We start from the raw sequence: 15,942 nt of genomic DNA on the forward strand, positions 1-15,942 counted from the left end.
ATTACTGTTTAAATGATGATCTTCTAAACATATTTCCATATTTATCATGCTGCACAAGAAAATTCAATCAAAAGGAAAAAAGAAAACATATGAAGAAAAAAGCAAACAAACAACAAAAAGGTGAAAATACTATGCATTGGTCCACATTCAGTCTCCATAGTTCTCTTTCTGGATGTGGATGACTCCATCATAAGAAAATGATGACTGCAGAAGTTTCAGAAAATCCTAGGAAGATTTGTTTTAAACTAATGAAAAGTGAGCAGAGCCAGAACAAGTTACCTAAGAACATAAAACAACTTTTTTTTTTTAAATGTATCCCCTTTATTTAATATGACAAATTTCTTCAGTCTGTGGTGATGTGGGGCATATAAGTCATTATTATTGTACCTTTTTTCCTTTCACCTTTTAAAAAATTATTAAAGTTTTTTTTTCCCAAAACATATGCACAGATAATTTTCAATATTGATCCTTGCATAGCCCTTTTTTGTTTAAAAAATAAAAAAGTAGCAAGAAACTGGAAACTGAGTGGATGCCCATCAAATGGGGAAAAGGTTGAATAAGTTATGGTATATGAATGTAATAGATTATTATTGTTCTATAAAAAATGATGAGCAGGCTGATTTCAGAAAAGTGAAGTGAGTAAAACCAAGAAAATATTGTACATGGTAATAAGACGTGATGATCAACTGTGAAGGACTTGGCTCTTTTCAACAGTGAGGTGATCCAAGACAATTCCAAAAGACTTGTAATGGAAAGTGCCATTCACATCCAGAGAGAACTATGGAGACTGAATGTGTAGATCAAAGCATAGTCTTTTCACCTTTTTGCTGTTTACTTGCTTTTTCTTCCTCCGAGTTTTTTTTTTTCCCTTTTGATCTGAGTTTTCTTATGCAGCATGATGAATATGGAAATATGTTTAGAAGAACTGCACATGTTTAACCTATATTGAACTGCCTACAGTCTAGGGGAGGGGAAAAATTGGAACACAAGGTTTTGCAAAGGTGAATGCTGAAAACTATCTTTGCATGAATTTAGAAAAAAAAACTATTTTAAAAAAGGACTTCATTCTGACTAGTACAATAGAGGACTCAAGACAAATGATTTAATCAATCTGTGTGTGTGTGTGTGTGTGTGTGTGTCTCACACACACACACACACACACGTTATGACCGATATGGGAATTTCTACTACTTAACTATTTTTGTATAATGTTTTGTTTTTCTTTCTTTTTTCAAGTGGGGAGAAAATTGATTTTTTTTAACTGGAAAAATACTAAATTAAAAAATAAATAAATAAATACATTCTCAATTAAGTCCTTGTGGTGGTAGAGATATTTACTGACCTAGGGATTATTCCAACTACAAAGAGCACTCAATTATTTAGGGATAAGGTCACTATGATAGTCAGATAACAAGCATTTTAAGTGACTGCTATGTGTCAGGCAGTGTGCTAAGTGCTGAAGATGCACCTCTCCCCTCCTCCCAAAAAAAAAAAAAAAAAAACCTAAAAAATTCTGCTCTCTGTGGAGCTCACAATGAAAATAACCCTGTACAAACAAGATATAGACAGGGTAAACTGCAGAAAATCTCAGAGAGAAGTTAAGCAACTTGGAAAGTCCCAACTTGGAAAGTCAAGCTCAAGGGAGCTTGACTGAGATGATGACTAGCAGGAAGTAGTACAGCTAAGTACCTCTCCTAAGGAAAACAAAAACAAAAACAAAGAGTCTTCTAAACAGATCTACAAACCATGACAGACCAAATCATGGTAGTGAAATCCAAGAAAAAGTCACAAGAAGTCATTCTTCCAGCCCAATTCAACTAAGGAAGACAGACACTATTGAGGGTCTGGCCAGGAGCATTTCATCATGGAGCCCTTCTACACCAAAAAAGAGGGTGTGCACAAGTTCAAGAGGAGGTCCCAAATGGGTGTCATTTGATAGATTTGTCACCCATTACATACTTCCAAATCACAGATCCAGGGCAGACTGAAGAGGTGACCTGCATCTAATGTAGCATTCTTTGGTAGAGAGAGGTTGTAGGTTTGACTGTGTACACAAAGAGAAGAGCCAAGTTTAGAAATAAGTTGCAGTTGCATTGCTCAGACCACAGAAGCATATCAGGTTTATCAATTCTAGCTTCTAGCCCAGTCTGAATCTTGTAAGGAAATAACTAGGGCAAAAATGCCAGACCAAAGGGGAGCCTTCTTTATTCTCCTGAACCAGCTTTCAGATTGACTGATAATAGCCAAGTCTAGTAGTCTATTATTGATAACCAAGTCTAGTAGTTTGCTGTTGCTAAGATCCAAATCCAGGTCAGGAATTTGCAGACTTCAAATCAAATTTTGTCCTGGATCAAACCACTTTGGAAGCACTAAGTTGTCTCTGAGATTCTGGAATTAACCCAGCACACAATACCCCAAGAAACTACAATACTATGCTAGATATTTCTTCTACAAATACTCCAGCCCTAACATCAGGTCTGAAGTAAAAAAATAGGCTTTCTAGCCTAAGAAAAAAAAAGAATACTATGATAAAAAGCTGTAATGATGATCAAGATCAAGACACAATTCTAAAATATCTACCAGCAAAGCCTCAATGAAAAACATAGTTTAGGCATAAATTTAATTAGAATTCTTGGGGAGGGGGGGAGAGAGTTCTAAGTTGTATGTTTTTTTTTTTAATTTAAGTTTAAAATGTTTTTATGAATGAATACTACAGGAAAAATTTGGGAAGATACTGAGAACTCATTAAGACATAGCTAGATTAAGTCACAAGATTTACAAAGCCTTGCTCAAGCAACAAATTCTCTGAAAATTAGAATGGATCATGTAGAAGCCCATTACTTCATAAGTCAGTAATATTTAAGTCAAGTCAAAAGACTGAAAACCAAAATCAAAATAAAAATAGGGTCTTTCACAGCAAAAATAAAATTCTTCAGATCAAGAGAAAAAAGTGCAATTATTGGACTACCTGAATGCCAAGACCCCCTAAAAAGAGCATAAAAATCATATTTCAGGAAATTTTAAAATAAAACTGCCCTGATCTCTTAGAACCAAAGGACAAAGTAGAAATCGAAACTACCCATCATTTATCAGAAAGAAAAAAAAAAAAAAAAGACAAAACCCAGGAACCAAAATCCAGAGCTTCCAGGTTAAAGAAAAAAAAATATCCCAAGTAGCCAAAAAGAAAAAATTCAAGTACTATGGATCCATAAATAGAATCACACATAATTTAGCAGCAACTATTATAATAAAGAAATAGAGCTTGGAACACAACATTTCAGCATTTCAGAAGGTAAAGGATATAGGCTTACAACCAAATATACAAATAGACAGATATAGAGCTATACCTAAAGATTTAAAGATATACGTATGTATTTTGCATCACCTAAATATTCCTTAGGAAAACACTAAAGCTATGTAAAAACTACAAAGTTTTACAAAAGTGAAACAAAGTATTAAAAGTTGTAACATGTAAACCTATCATAAGACACTAAAGAATAAACTATTTATGTTCAAATATAAGGAAAAGTCCTCACTATCACTTAGAAAAAGCATGAAAATGACTCTGTTATACCCTGACAACAATAAAGAGAAGATTGGAAAGAGAAAAATGCCCTGAGAAAAGAAAACAAAGTAAGGGGAAATTACCTTATATAATCAGGGTACATAATTTGGCTGACAGTACACTCTCAATTTCATCTGAACTAGTTAAAGGAAGAAAATACAAATAAATACACTTAAGATCCAAGAAAAGAAACAGTTTGCTCAACAGGGAAATAAGAAAGCAGAGAAATAAGAAGGGAAAATTAGAAGGAAGGTAGATTAAGGGAGGGTTCAGTTCTACAAAGAACAAACTTTAAAGATATATAGAAATATTTATCTCTTTTTAAGGCAAAGAATGGAAATCATGAGGTGGTATCCATTAATTAGGGAATGACTGAACTAGTATATAAATATAATGGAATGCTATCAAGCTGTAACAAATAATGAAAAGGATAGTTTTAAAGAAACTCTGGAAAATTTATATGAACTGAGACAAGTGAAGTTAACAAAACAAGGAAAACAATTTATACAACATATGGTTAAAAAAATAAAAAATCTAAAATATCAATTCTGATCATAACAACAACTCCAGACATCTAATGATGAAATATACTCCTAATAGGTGGAAAAAAAAATTTTTTTTAAGCTATGACAAATGTGGAAATTTGTTTAGCTTGATTACACTTACACATATATGTGTTCTATATTTTTCTTTACTTCTCATTTCGGGAGGGGGCTAAAGGTGAAAGGGAGAGAAGGCAGATTTTTGTAATTTACATTTTAAAAGAAATAAAGGAAGGTCTTCAACATACAAGACAAGAAGGTGTGGCTGAGTGAGTACAGGTGTAGGTGTACTATACAGGTGAGCTGACTCTCCCCATGAGTAAGATCATAAATCCAGTGAAGTTCAAAAACAAGAATTAAATCTGATTATTACTTGAAGTTTTTTATTCCAGTGCAATCTGACTATATGGATAAAGGCTTAACAATACCTACTTCTTTCACAATTATGGATGGGAAAGAATTCTTGACTAAACAGGATAAGGATTAATAAAAGATAAAATATACAATAATGATTATTTTAAAAATGTAAATGCTTTTGCATAAAAATCAGTACACTCAGAAGTTAAAAACCTAAATTGGGGGGAATATAAATTAAATATCTGAGTTCAGATATTGATAATGTATACATTTTGTGAGACTACACTCACTTTAAGGGAAGGTTAAGTGGGAGAGGAAGTCCGAGGGAAAGGGCAGATAATGAGAGATGCCAAAAAAAGTATCAGATTAAATTTTTAAAAAAAGAAAAAAAAAAGTATCGGGTTAATACACAGAAGACTGTAGAAAATTAGTCCACATAGTGAAATGGATAGGGCCAAAGCCTTTAGAGTCAGGAAGATCTGGGTTCAAAGATTACCTCAGGTCAATAGTAGCTATGTATTGCTCTTATCCTTTATTCCTTCAATTTCCTCATCTGTAAAAAATAAGGTTGTACTTTCTGCCTCTAAATTCTCTTATAATCCTAAATCTATGATCCTATTATCCTAGAACAAAAGAAGATACAAACAGGTAGTTTTATTATCAAATTTACATATTTATGTTTATGTGTTACAGATGTATATATATATTTAAACCATGTAACAAGTTTAGTTTCTTAAATAATCCTCTTTTTTGTTCTTTTAATGTTGAAATGATCACAAGCAGCCCAGACCCTAAAATCAATCTTATTAACAAACATTTAAGCACTTACTATATGCCAGGCATGGACTAAGTGCTGGAGAGACAGACACAAAACAGTCCCTGATTTTTAGGAGCATGTATTCTATGAGAAAGAACCATATGGAAAGACAAAACAGATAGAAATAAACACATACAAAATAAATATAAGATCAGGAAAGACCTAGTGCAGAAACTTGAACTGAATTCTGAAGAAAACAGAATAAGAATACTAAGATGTGGAGATGAAGAAAATGTACATACTGGGCTTTGAAGAGAAAAAGAGGTAAAAAATAATGCTATGTGTGAGGGCAAGCAAGTAGGTTAGTTTGATGAGCGCTAAATACGTGAAGAAAAGTAATGCACCATAATAGGCTTGGAAAGGCACCAACCATCTATGACGCCCCCCAAAAAGAAAGCGCGTGCGTGCATGTGCGTGTGTGTGTGTGTGTGTGTGTGTGTGTGTGTCCCTCCAGTAGTCTAAGGAAGACTACTAACCTCTTTTTGGGATACTTTCAAATGCATACAATTCAGAGAATTGCAAATGAAACCAGTTAAAATATAATTATCAACTATTTTTTTTAAAGTACACGGATTTCAGGTTAATAACTCCCTTCTTTATGATGTGAAAATATTGCTTCTATGATTAAAAAAAAAAAGTAGCCAATGTTATAGAGGCTGTGTGGGAAGACAGTTATTAACATCCTGTTGGGAGAGCCACAGATTAGTCCAAAATGTTCTGGAAGATAATCTGAAATAGGTTTAAAAAAAAAAAAACACAAACTCTTTGACTCAGCCTTAACTGCTCATATACCCCAAAGAGGTAAAAACCGGAAAAATCCCATTAGGTACCAAAACATTCTTGACGGTTCTTCTAGGAATTAAAAGTGTAAACAAAAGGTCGTACCCATTAATTGGTGAAGAGCTGAACGTAGTGCCCTTAAAAAATAAAAGCAACAGCGAATTCAGAATAAAAAAAGGCTGTTAAGACTTGTATGCATTCAGACAGAACCAAGAAAACAGAACCAGAACACTACAGAGGACGCTTATTAAGATGTAAAGGAAAACACACGGCAGCTGGATTTGAATGAATTACATCAAGCATAGATCCTAAAGGACAACTGGAAGCACAAAACGCCCAAAATAAATTAAGGAAAAGATCAAGAACTACCTGAAAATCGAGGTTCTCTCTTCACCCACCGTTCCCCTTTCTCATTTGTTAAAAAATGAGTTTACTTCCTAGAGCAAGGAAACCTGAGGAGAAGGGGTTCGTGCAGGGTCATCCAGGAAAGGGGTTACAAACCCCTCAAAAGAGCTCGTGCACCAGCCCTTGAAAAAAGGGAAGAGAGCCGAGGGGTATCTTCGGCAGCGACCGCGCCCCTTTCTCCCCTTCCCCCGGCCCGGCCCGGCCCAGTTGGGATTCCTGAAGCTGGGAATTTACCTGTTGTAAATACTGGTTGATAGTGATGTGCGCCATGGAGCGTATGGCTCGCTGAAGAAGGGAAAGTTTCTCGGCCCAATTAAAAAATGTTGGGAGGAGGGAGAAAGGAAATTTAGCAATCGCGAAGGACCAAACCACAGGTTAGTGGCACGGATTTAGTTCCAAGAGGTCAGGGTCAAAGGTTACGCGTGGAATGGTCGTCACTTCCTTTGACCAGGCGCCTTCTGGGAGCTCCGCCCCTTTTGCCTCTCTTCTGGAGACCTGCTGGACGCGTGTGCGCGCGCATGTTTCTCAACCTGCCTCGGAAGCTCAGGCGTCTGTCTGAACCTATGGGCCGGGACGGGAGGCGGGGTGGGAAGCTCGGAGTGCTGGGTTAAGGATGCACTAAGTGGCCACCACTTAGGTGGGGAGGAAGCAGGAGGGAGGGGTCTCTGCATGTTTCTCTGAGGACTGGGTTGGGAACCACAGATCGCGGCTGCGGAGGCGGGTAGGAAGAGGGACCTAAAGTTTCTCGAGCTTCTCTGGAAATGCTCAGCGACCGAGACTTTAGGGTTGGGTCCATATTAAGGCTAAGGTATTATCCGAAGCTGCTTATAAGTTCGACTTATGGCGAATTAAATTTTTTTAAATGACATTGTGTAATGCTTTTGTGACAAAGCCCGCCGCCTTATATAGGCTGTCTCTCTTCCTCCCCCATCTCACCCCCCCCATTCACCTCTTCCCTGTGGTAGCCCCACCATTACGTCACCGGAATGGCGGCTGCCTGAGGGGCGGTCCGGCTTTTGGGCGTGCCCGGCAGAACGGCTACTCAGGCGGATCGTTAAGAGGGGGACTCCTTAACCATCTTTGGCCTTCCCACCACCAAAAGGCCACTCTCACCAGCGGCAAAATCTAGAAGGCTCGTGTTCCCGCGTGTAAACACACTATTCCTGCCCTAAAGGCTGAGATGGGAACATACAATGGTCGCTGCGAAGAATAAGGCGTCCGCACCCGTCGCACCTAAAGGAAGGGAAGGGAAGAAGGAGGGGAAGGGGGTGGGGAGGCGGACCAGGTGAACAATAGGAAGAGAGAGTGTTGTGTGTAAGCGCGTGTAGGAGGAGACTGACAGTTGGGTAGGGCACGTGGGAGGCTGGCTCGTGGGGCGTCGCGCGGAAGTCACCCGGGCTGGTGGGGGGTGGGGGTGGGGATCGTGTGTGTTGGGGAGGGGGAGGAAGCCGAGGAGGGTGGCCTCTTGGGGGTCGGTTGGAAGTCGCGGGCTAACTACCCATCGGCTGTTTCTCCCAACTCGACGCTCTGAGGCCTCCTCTATCGGCCCCATTTCTCCTGCTCTTCTGAGAAGAAGGAGGTGCCACCTTGTGAGAAGGGCCGGGCCCAGCTAAAAGTAGAGGCAGCTGGTGGAAGCAGGGAGGCGCCTGGGAGGTTTGAACCTCCGGGAGAAGTAGGAGGAGGAAGGGGGAGGGCGGTGGGAGGAGACGAGGAACCCTGGGTCGGGCAGGGAAGACACGGGGCGAGCTGTGTACCAGTCAGGTCCTCAGCCTCGTAGCAGGGCGTTAGTAGCACCGTTCACTTGCGAGGGAGAAGCGGGAGGGGAAAAGGACCAGTAGAGAACCGCCCCCTCCCCCATCCCCTCTAACTCCCCTCCCCCCAGTGGTCTCCCGGAGGAGATTGGTTGGAACTCCCTGAGCTGTCCCCCTCCGGGGCCTAGTTCTCACCTCCGGAGGAGGGATCGGGGCACCGGGCGGGGGGAGGAGAAGTAGGCGGGGAGACCGGGGCATTGGGGGAAGGAGGAGGAGGAAGCGAAACCGGGGCCGCGGCCGGAGGAGGAGGGAACGGGGCCCGGTGGGGGGGCGGAGCGGCCGCCGCGGGTTTGTTTTCTCAGCAGTAGACATGGCAGACGAGACCCCCAAGAAGGGGAACTTTTCGGCTCTCGTTGGACACACCAATGGCCTCACGAAACCCGCTTCCCTGGCGGCGGCCGCCGTCGCCACGAAACCCGGGGGGGGCGGGGGCAGTGGCGGCTCCTCAAAGAAATTAGTGATTAAAAATTTCAGAGGTAGGTAAGTGTGTGCAAACGAGGTGAGGGCGCGGAGGGAGGCGGGCGGGGAGGCTTAGTCTGGACGGATCGGGCCCTGTCGCGTCGGGGTTGTTCCCCTTTCTCCCCACCCCCAGGGTCCCGAGGGAGAGGGGGAGGGGAGTTTGTTTCTCTCCGACTGACCGTCCCATCTCCCCTACTCCCGCGACGTCGCGCGCGCCGTGGAGGCGGAGATCCGCGACGATATTAGCGTGTTTTTTCACGGGAGTAGGAAAGAGAAGGGAGGGAGTAGGTTTCCTGCGTCCTCCGCCGAGCGGCGGCGGCCCGCTAGGTTGGCTCCGCGCTGCTTGAGGAATCCCCGAGCAGCATGACTTCAGCGGCAGCCAATGGGGAAGGGGCTCCGAGGAGGGCCGCCGCCTGCACGCGCTGCAGTGACCTTTGGTGACCTCACTGTCGGCCAGGGCCCTCCCACTCCAGTTTGTTGGCAGAGAGATAATCCTCCTCTTCCTTTCTTATTGTCAGAAATAACCCCAGCCCCTGCCCCCTAAGTCGCTTCTCCTAGGGGTCTGGACTTAGTCCCTCCAGTTATCTTGTTAGGTTCGTACGTAGAGAGAGAATAATATATCAGAAAAGAAAGAGTTTGATAACGGGTACTGTAAATGCACCTTTAATATCCCTTACTTTGGTTTGTCGTTATGCCTTAAATTATTTCCCAATGTGTAATATTGCATGTATCCTGCAATCGATTCTATTTCCAGGACCATACAGAAATGTCAGTAAACCTTCACAGGTGCTAAGGGTTTTAAAGTCCCAACAGTGATTGTAGAAAACCTAGTGTGGGGAGAAATAAAAATGGTTGTTTTTAGCTTCGTGATTTTAAAAACTAGAAGAATCAAATGAAATATGAGCAGGCGTCTTTAAGGTTCATTAGAGTCCAAGTAGAAACCTAAGGCTCTCTTTTTTTTTTTTTTTTTTTTTTTTTTTTAAGATCTGGACAATAATTACTCATTACTCCCTTTAGAGAATATTTTGACTTTAAAACTCTGTTGGCTAGTCTGAGCTTCTGAGTAAAACAAGTACTTTGGTTGTGTATCTTAGTTAATTTTGTTTTTATCAATATCTTTAGCGGTTTTCCTCATTTTTCTTATAGAATTGGTAAGTGAGTTTTAAACACCATAGATTTGATGTCTATGAGGGCCTGTTAAATATATGAGGCAAAGGTTCAGTGGATAGTTGACCTTGGAGTTAGTTCAAGTCCAGTGTCTGACATATATTAGTAATGTGACCATGGGCAAATCACCCATTCTTAGTGTCCTAAAAACTCTTAAAATCTTTAAGGAGTGTACCTGGGAAGGAAATTTGCACATCAGGAGTTCCCTACTATAAGGAAATTATAAGCCCAGATTATTCCCCATCCCTCCCAAAAAAGTATCATCCAGTATTGTTAAGTTATAAGTTATTACCCTAGGAGACCAAAGCTACTGCTTTCTGTAATGGTCATTGTATGTAGTGATGTAGTGATTCCTTTTTCTACCACCTTATACAAGCTAACCATAGTGTTAAGCAAATGGGCATCTTTAATATGCAATATATACTAGTAATTGAGCCAAAGTAATTTATCCATTATTGAACACTTAAAACAAGTACTTAAATTTTAACAGATCATTATTTGGAACCCAATCTTTTATTAATGAAATGTTTTTAAATAAAATAAAACAAACTACAAGCCTGCATTTTGCTTGTACATTTACCTTAACCTAAGAGTCATTATTGCTAGATATGACATAGAAAATAGTTCCTAATTTAGAAGTTAATTTCTGTGTTAACCTAACAAGACCAGTGTTTTGGATGCACAATTTGGTAAGCTTTTTAAAATGATTGGCTGTAAGCAAATTGTTTTCCATTTATTTTGTAAATGCTTTTACAGACAGACCGAAATTGCCAGATAATTACACCCAGGATACATGGCAGAAACTTCATGAAGCAGTAAGAGCCATACAAAGTAGCACCTCCATTAAATATAACCTTGAAGAACTCTACCAGGTAAGTGGTGCTCAAATGTTGTCAGTGGGGTAGAGTTTTGGTAAAATGTTGATACTTGTTGAATTGAAAATGTCAGTTATTCTACTTGCAGAATGCTAAACTTGATTGGAGAGAGTTTTGGTTTTTTCCCTGAGGCAATTAGGGTTAAGTGACTTGCCCACAGTCACTCAGCTAGGAAGTGTTAAGTGTCTGAGGTCACATTTGAACTCAGGTCCTCCTGACTTCAGAGCTGGTGCTCTAACCAGAGGGTGTTTATTTTTAATGCCAATTTTTGAAAGCTTCATTATTCTGATAGCTGAGGGAGTGAGCAAAAACTTCACATTCCCATTTTCTTTCTCAAAGTGTAATATTAAAAGGCAAATTTTATCATGACACGAAAAGATCTTAATTCCTCTTTCAGAGATTTACTACAAATAAACCCTCTGAGCAAATGTAAGAAGTCTGAAATTTTTCATTGCATTTGGTGCAGGAATAATATGAGTCTCTTGTTGGAAGTTTGAACATTGGCAATGGATAGAATTTTAATTTGGGGAAGAAATTACTCACTATACTTTGTCCTTTGTAGATTGTCTTAATATTGGAAAAATGTCTTAAAATTTAATTTTAAAAATTGGAAGCAAGAGGATTAAGGACACCTGTTTTAAATATCTTTCCTTTACTGTGTCGCCCCCCCCTTCCCCCAGGCTTATGATGCTCAGATCTAATCCAAAGCTCCTTTTTCTGCTTAATATGACACCTAGCTTAATCTTGCTGGTGATATGTCAAAAATGATACAGAGCTCTTTTGGAACCTGCAGATTGCCTATATGGGGGTAAATTCTTTTTATAGTGCTGCATGATTGTGTTTTATTTCACTTTAAGTATTAAAATACTTAATAATATTTTTTAAACATGCAACATTGTTAAAAAGAAAAAAAAAAGACATAAGGAGAGGTTGTCTTAGGTCAGTAGGCAAACTGTAACTTCCATCTAACTTGTGAAATGAAAATGAAGTCATCAGCAGGTAGCATTTTAGAAAGCCTGTATTGAGATCTAGATCTTAACAATAACATTCTCCCCAAAATAAAACTTCTCTGATAATAAAACTTATCTGATAAATAGGATATCCCTTTTTACTATGCATGCAGCCTATAAATCTAAATTTGAAGATTTTACCTTTGATAGTATTCTATGAATATTCTATAGCAATGAAAATAAAATTTCTTAGAATTGGTAGAAATTAAGCAATAGGAGATAGAATTGGGAGTAATGATAGAAAGCACTACTCTTGTTTCAAAAAATGAACCCTAAATGTGTCTCAATGGGCAATAATTTATGGTTTTCATTTTTATCTATCTTTGATACCTAGCACAGTTCCTGGCACATAGTCTGTTTAATAAATGCTTTGCTTATTGATTGATTTTAAGTTTCCTTTGGATTTCCTATGGAAATTCTGCAGACTAATTTGTCTGGAGAGTTATCTCTTCATCATCTATGCAGAATCATGCTGGTGCTCCAGAAACACTTAAGAGGAAATTTGTGAATGCCTCTCTTGTAATATTGAAGGTTTAATTGTAACGAAATCTCATAAAATATCAGGGTTCCTCTATATTTGTTAACTCAGAGTATTAAATGAGTACAATGGAGTCTCAGTTGATTCAACATTTCAACTCATCTTGAAAAGCAATTTTTTTTTCAGTAATCTAATAATTTAGATAGAAGGAATTGTTTAAACCACTGAAAACTTAGCTCTTAGAAATATTGAAAATAATTTCAAGTATACTTCTGTACTTACTTCAGGGATCCCTGGTATTATCCAACATTAATTTCTCCTAAGTGTGGATAAGTTTCCAAAGTTGCTGGCCAAAAAAACAAACAAACAAACCCTTTATCTTTCAGTTGTCTTTGATGATTAGTCTCTCCAAACAGCTTCAGGTTACAGTTTACCAAACCTTTTCATTTTAGTAGAGAGCTCACAGTGACTATATTCTGTTTGATTTATGAAAACCCTGAATTACCTGACCTACAATGATGTTTTGAGCTGAGACTTTAGTGGAGGATTTTTTTTTTAAATACAATATTATCAATTGTATGTCAGGGGGGATATGGTACTCCAGTAAGAATAAACTTTTGCTTGAAAACTCAATAATAAGCAGCTATTAAGCATCTACTACATACTTAACTTCATGTATAAGTTTTCATTACTTAAACTATGTTTTAAGGCTATACTATTTTTTTCCTGTTTTTCAGGCTGCTTAATCTATAGTATACTTTTCCCCATCTGATATTTCCCAACATAATCTTTTCCAAAGGGAATTTTTTTTTTTTTATTCATTTTTCCAAATTATCCCCTCCCTCCCCCCGATGGCAGGTAATCCCATACATTTTACATGTGTTACAATATAACCTAGATACAATATATGTGTGTAAATACCATTTTCTTGTTGCACATTAATTATTAGCTTCCGAAGGTATAAGTAACCTGGGTAGATAGACAGTAGTGCTAACAATTTACATTCGCTTCCCAGTGTTCCTTCTCTGGGTATAGTTATTTCTGTCCATCATTGATCAACTGGAAGTGAGTTGGATCAAAGGGAATTTTTTTTTAACCAATCTTATTTAGTATCCAAAAATAACTAAAAAGTATATGTGATATAAGTTCCAATAAAATGTGGCTCATCATGTTAAATATTTGAATGTACAGAAGGTCATGTTATTCCATGGGGAAAAAGAGAAAGTTGTCTGAGAACTATGTGAATCTCTTTATTTCTCAGGATTTTCCTCACTTAAAATAAGTAGTTTATAATTACATTTTCAGTTTCATGTAAAATCATCCATATGACTTCTCATAGCTATGGAATCTCCTCTTGGGTTTTATTTTACATATACATATATACATACATACATATATATATATATGTATATATATACACATATATATATGTATATATATATATATATACATACATACATATATATATATATATATATATATGCTTCACCACCATATCAATAAGAAAACAGTTGCTTTTAATTGAGAAGTTGGTATTTAATGCCCATCTAGATTGTCTATGTCAAAAACCTCTTGAAATTGGTGACAAAAAAATATCAAATCATGTTTCAAATAGATGATAGCCTCACTTGCCATAATTTGAAAGGTAGTGAACCAGTCATCTAATGTTCAAGTTTATCTAACATTAAAGAATTCCAGATATTTTTAAGCCCCCTTGAATAAATCTCCATGAATTATGGCCAGGTGTTCTGATTATTCTAAATAGAAATTTTACTTTTTGTACATAAAACACATTCCTAACAAATCAATTTTCTTGACTTTAATGTTAAATTATAAACAGAATTTGCATATATTATTTTATTTATTATGTTTAAAATAAAAATTGATTCAGGTCTGAATCATATTAAGAGATTTGGGTTCTGGGGCAGCTAGGTGGCACAGTGGATAGAGCACCAGCCTTGAATTCAGGAGGACCTGAGTTCAAATCTGGTCTCAGACACTTAACACTTCCCAGCTGTGTGACCCTGAGCAAGTCACTTAACCCCAGCCTCAGGGGGAAAAAAAAAAAGAGAGAGAGAGATTGGGGTTCTAGGATAGTTATTTCTATGAATTACAAATTATAGAGCTGTCAAAAAAGAAATTTTTAATGAAGTTCCAAATTCTGTGGTTTATAAAGCAATGAGGTTTGTTCTTTCTGCATTCTCCATAAAAATTAATAGTAAGTTAATCATCATTTTATGTGTTACTCTTTGCTGTGAAATGCCTCTTCTGACTCAATAGCTTGCACTGTATTAGAATACATGCCTATTATTGAGAAAGTTATTCTTTTTGTACTCTTGAATAATATGATGTTCACACTTAACACATAAGTTGCTATATCTTCTCTCTGAAGACTAGAAAGGCATTTTCAAAATCTTATTGCTTCACAAAGATTTAAAGATTAAATGTCCAGTTTATTGATTGACAGTGATTGTAATTAAAGTATCACCAAATCAAGACAAACACCAGGTCAGTTAAGGTATTTAACTCAGTATTTTAGAATAAAATATAGGTACTGAGACTCCAGACTCTGTCATACCCTTGACTAAGTGCATTCAAGGAACTTTCTGAGTAAAATAACAGATTAAGAATAATTGAGGAATAACTTAAGATCAGTTTTCCCCAAACAGTGAGATTTGAAAGACTTTCAAGAAAATGTTAGCAGTAGTTTAAGGAGACCAAATTGTTAAGTTTCTTGATGTTTCTAAAATTGAAAATTTTACTATCTTATTTTCAATCTTCCAAGACTTCTTAATGCTTAATTAAAGTAGCAGTCTGGGAAAAGAATATTTTTACATTACCAGTCCCTAGATCTAATGGGGTTTTCTTTCTTTTTGTTTTATAAAAGGAAATGTGAAGATAAGGTAATATTCTATTCTTTAGAAACTTGCTTGCCTACCCCAGTGTTGTTCTGTAAAGACTATTTAAATCTTACATTCAATTTTAGTAAGACTAGGACAAGAACATTGCCACAATTTAAAACAGAAAGCTAATAATAAAATAACTCATGTTGATATACTACTTTAAGCTTCCAGAGTGCTTGACCCAAAACAACCCTGTGAGGTAGATAGTCAAAGTATTTTTATCCCTACTTTCCACTGAAGAAGCGAATACTTTGAGAGATTGAATCACTTGATTAAACAGTGTCTGGGGCAGAGTTCAAATCTAGCTCTTCTGATTCCCAAGCCTAATATTTGAACCACTATGTTAAGCTACTTCTAAATAAGCTAAAAATTAGACTTTTATGTTTGAATGCACAATAGAAATTTCTTTAAATATAACAAAAGGCGAAGTTTTTTTTTTGTTTTGTTTTGTTTTTTGACTGTTGGGATTGTTAAACAAGATCATTAATGACTATCTTGTGATAAGATAGGAATTCACTCAAAATAGGAAAGAATGAGATATTATGGATGTATGGATTATATAGGTTGGTTTATTTAAAGAGATGTCATTATAAACACATAATTAAACCTGTGTTAGAAGTTTATGGGATCATTAGGCAAGAATGTAGAGATAAATCAGGAACAGAACCTTAGGGTATACCCATTGTTAAAGTGCACTATAGGGGTAATGGCCCAAGACTGAGAAATGAGTGGATAGGTAGAAAAACCTGGAGAAGTAGTATCACAAAAGTTAG

The 15,942-nt window shown here is 37.7% G+C and overlaps 2 protein-coding genes across 5 annotated transcripts in view; one reads left to right on the plus strand and one right to left on the minus strand.

Moving 5' to 3' along the window:
* The window catches only part of PCID2 (PCI domain containing 2), a 31,212-nt gene extending 23,436 nt beyond the window's left edge, over positions 1 to 7,776 (minus strand). Inside the window, exons 1-2 of one of the 3 annotated variants that reach the window (XM_074299571.1) lie at positions 7,580 to 7,776; positions 6,701 to 7,027 (exon numbers count right to left, since the gene is read on the minus strand). In XM_074299571.1, coding sequence (XP_074155672.1) covers positions 6,701 to 6,736 — 36 coding nt within the window. In that variant the 5' untranslated portion in view covers positions 6,737 to 7,027; positions 7,580 to 7,776. Of the gene's footprint in view, positions 1 to 4,231; positions 4,283 to 6,430; positions 6,547 to 6,700; positions 7,028 to 7,579 lie in introns of those variants that run through there. The other 2 variants (XM_074299574.1, XM_074299572.1) reach the window with 2 other exon arrangements.
* Positions 7,777 to 8,471: 695 nt separating this feature from the next.
* The window catches only part of CUL4A (cullin 4A), a 59,304-nt gene continuing 51,833 nt past the window's right edge, over positions 8,472 to 15,942 (plus strand). For both annotated transcript variants that reach the window (XR_012487824.1, XM_074299568.1), the window contains exons 1-2: positions 8,472 to 8,753; positions 10,660 to 10,775. Coding sequence is in view for 1 of the 2 variants with exons in the window: in XM_074299568.1 (XP_074155669.1) it covers positions 8,588 to 8,753; positions 10,660 to 10,775 (282 nt within the window). In the remaining variant the exon portion in view is untranslated. The remainder of the gene's footprint in view (positions 8,754 to 10,659; positions 10,776 to 15,942) is intronic.

The sequence above is a fragment of the Sminthopsis crassicaudata genome, chromosome 3, assembly GCF_048593235.1.
Source record: "Sminthopsis crassicaudata isolate SCR6 chromosome 3, ASM4859323v1, whole genome shotgun sequence".
NCBI classification, from domain to species: Eukaryota; Metazoa; Chordata; class Mammalia; order Dasyuromorphia; family Dasyuridae; genus Sminthopsis; species Sminthopsis crassicaudata.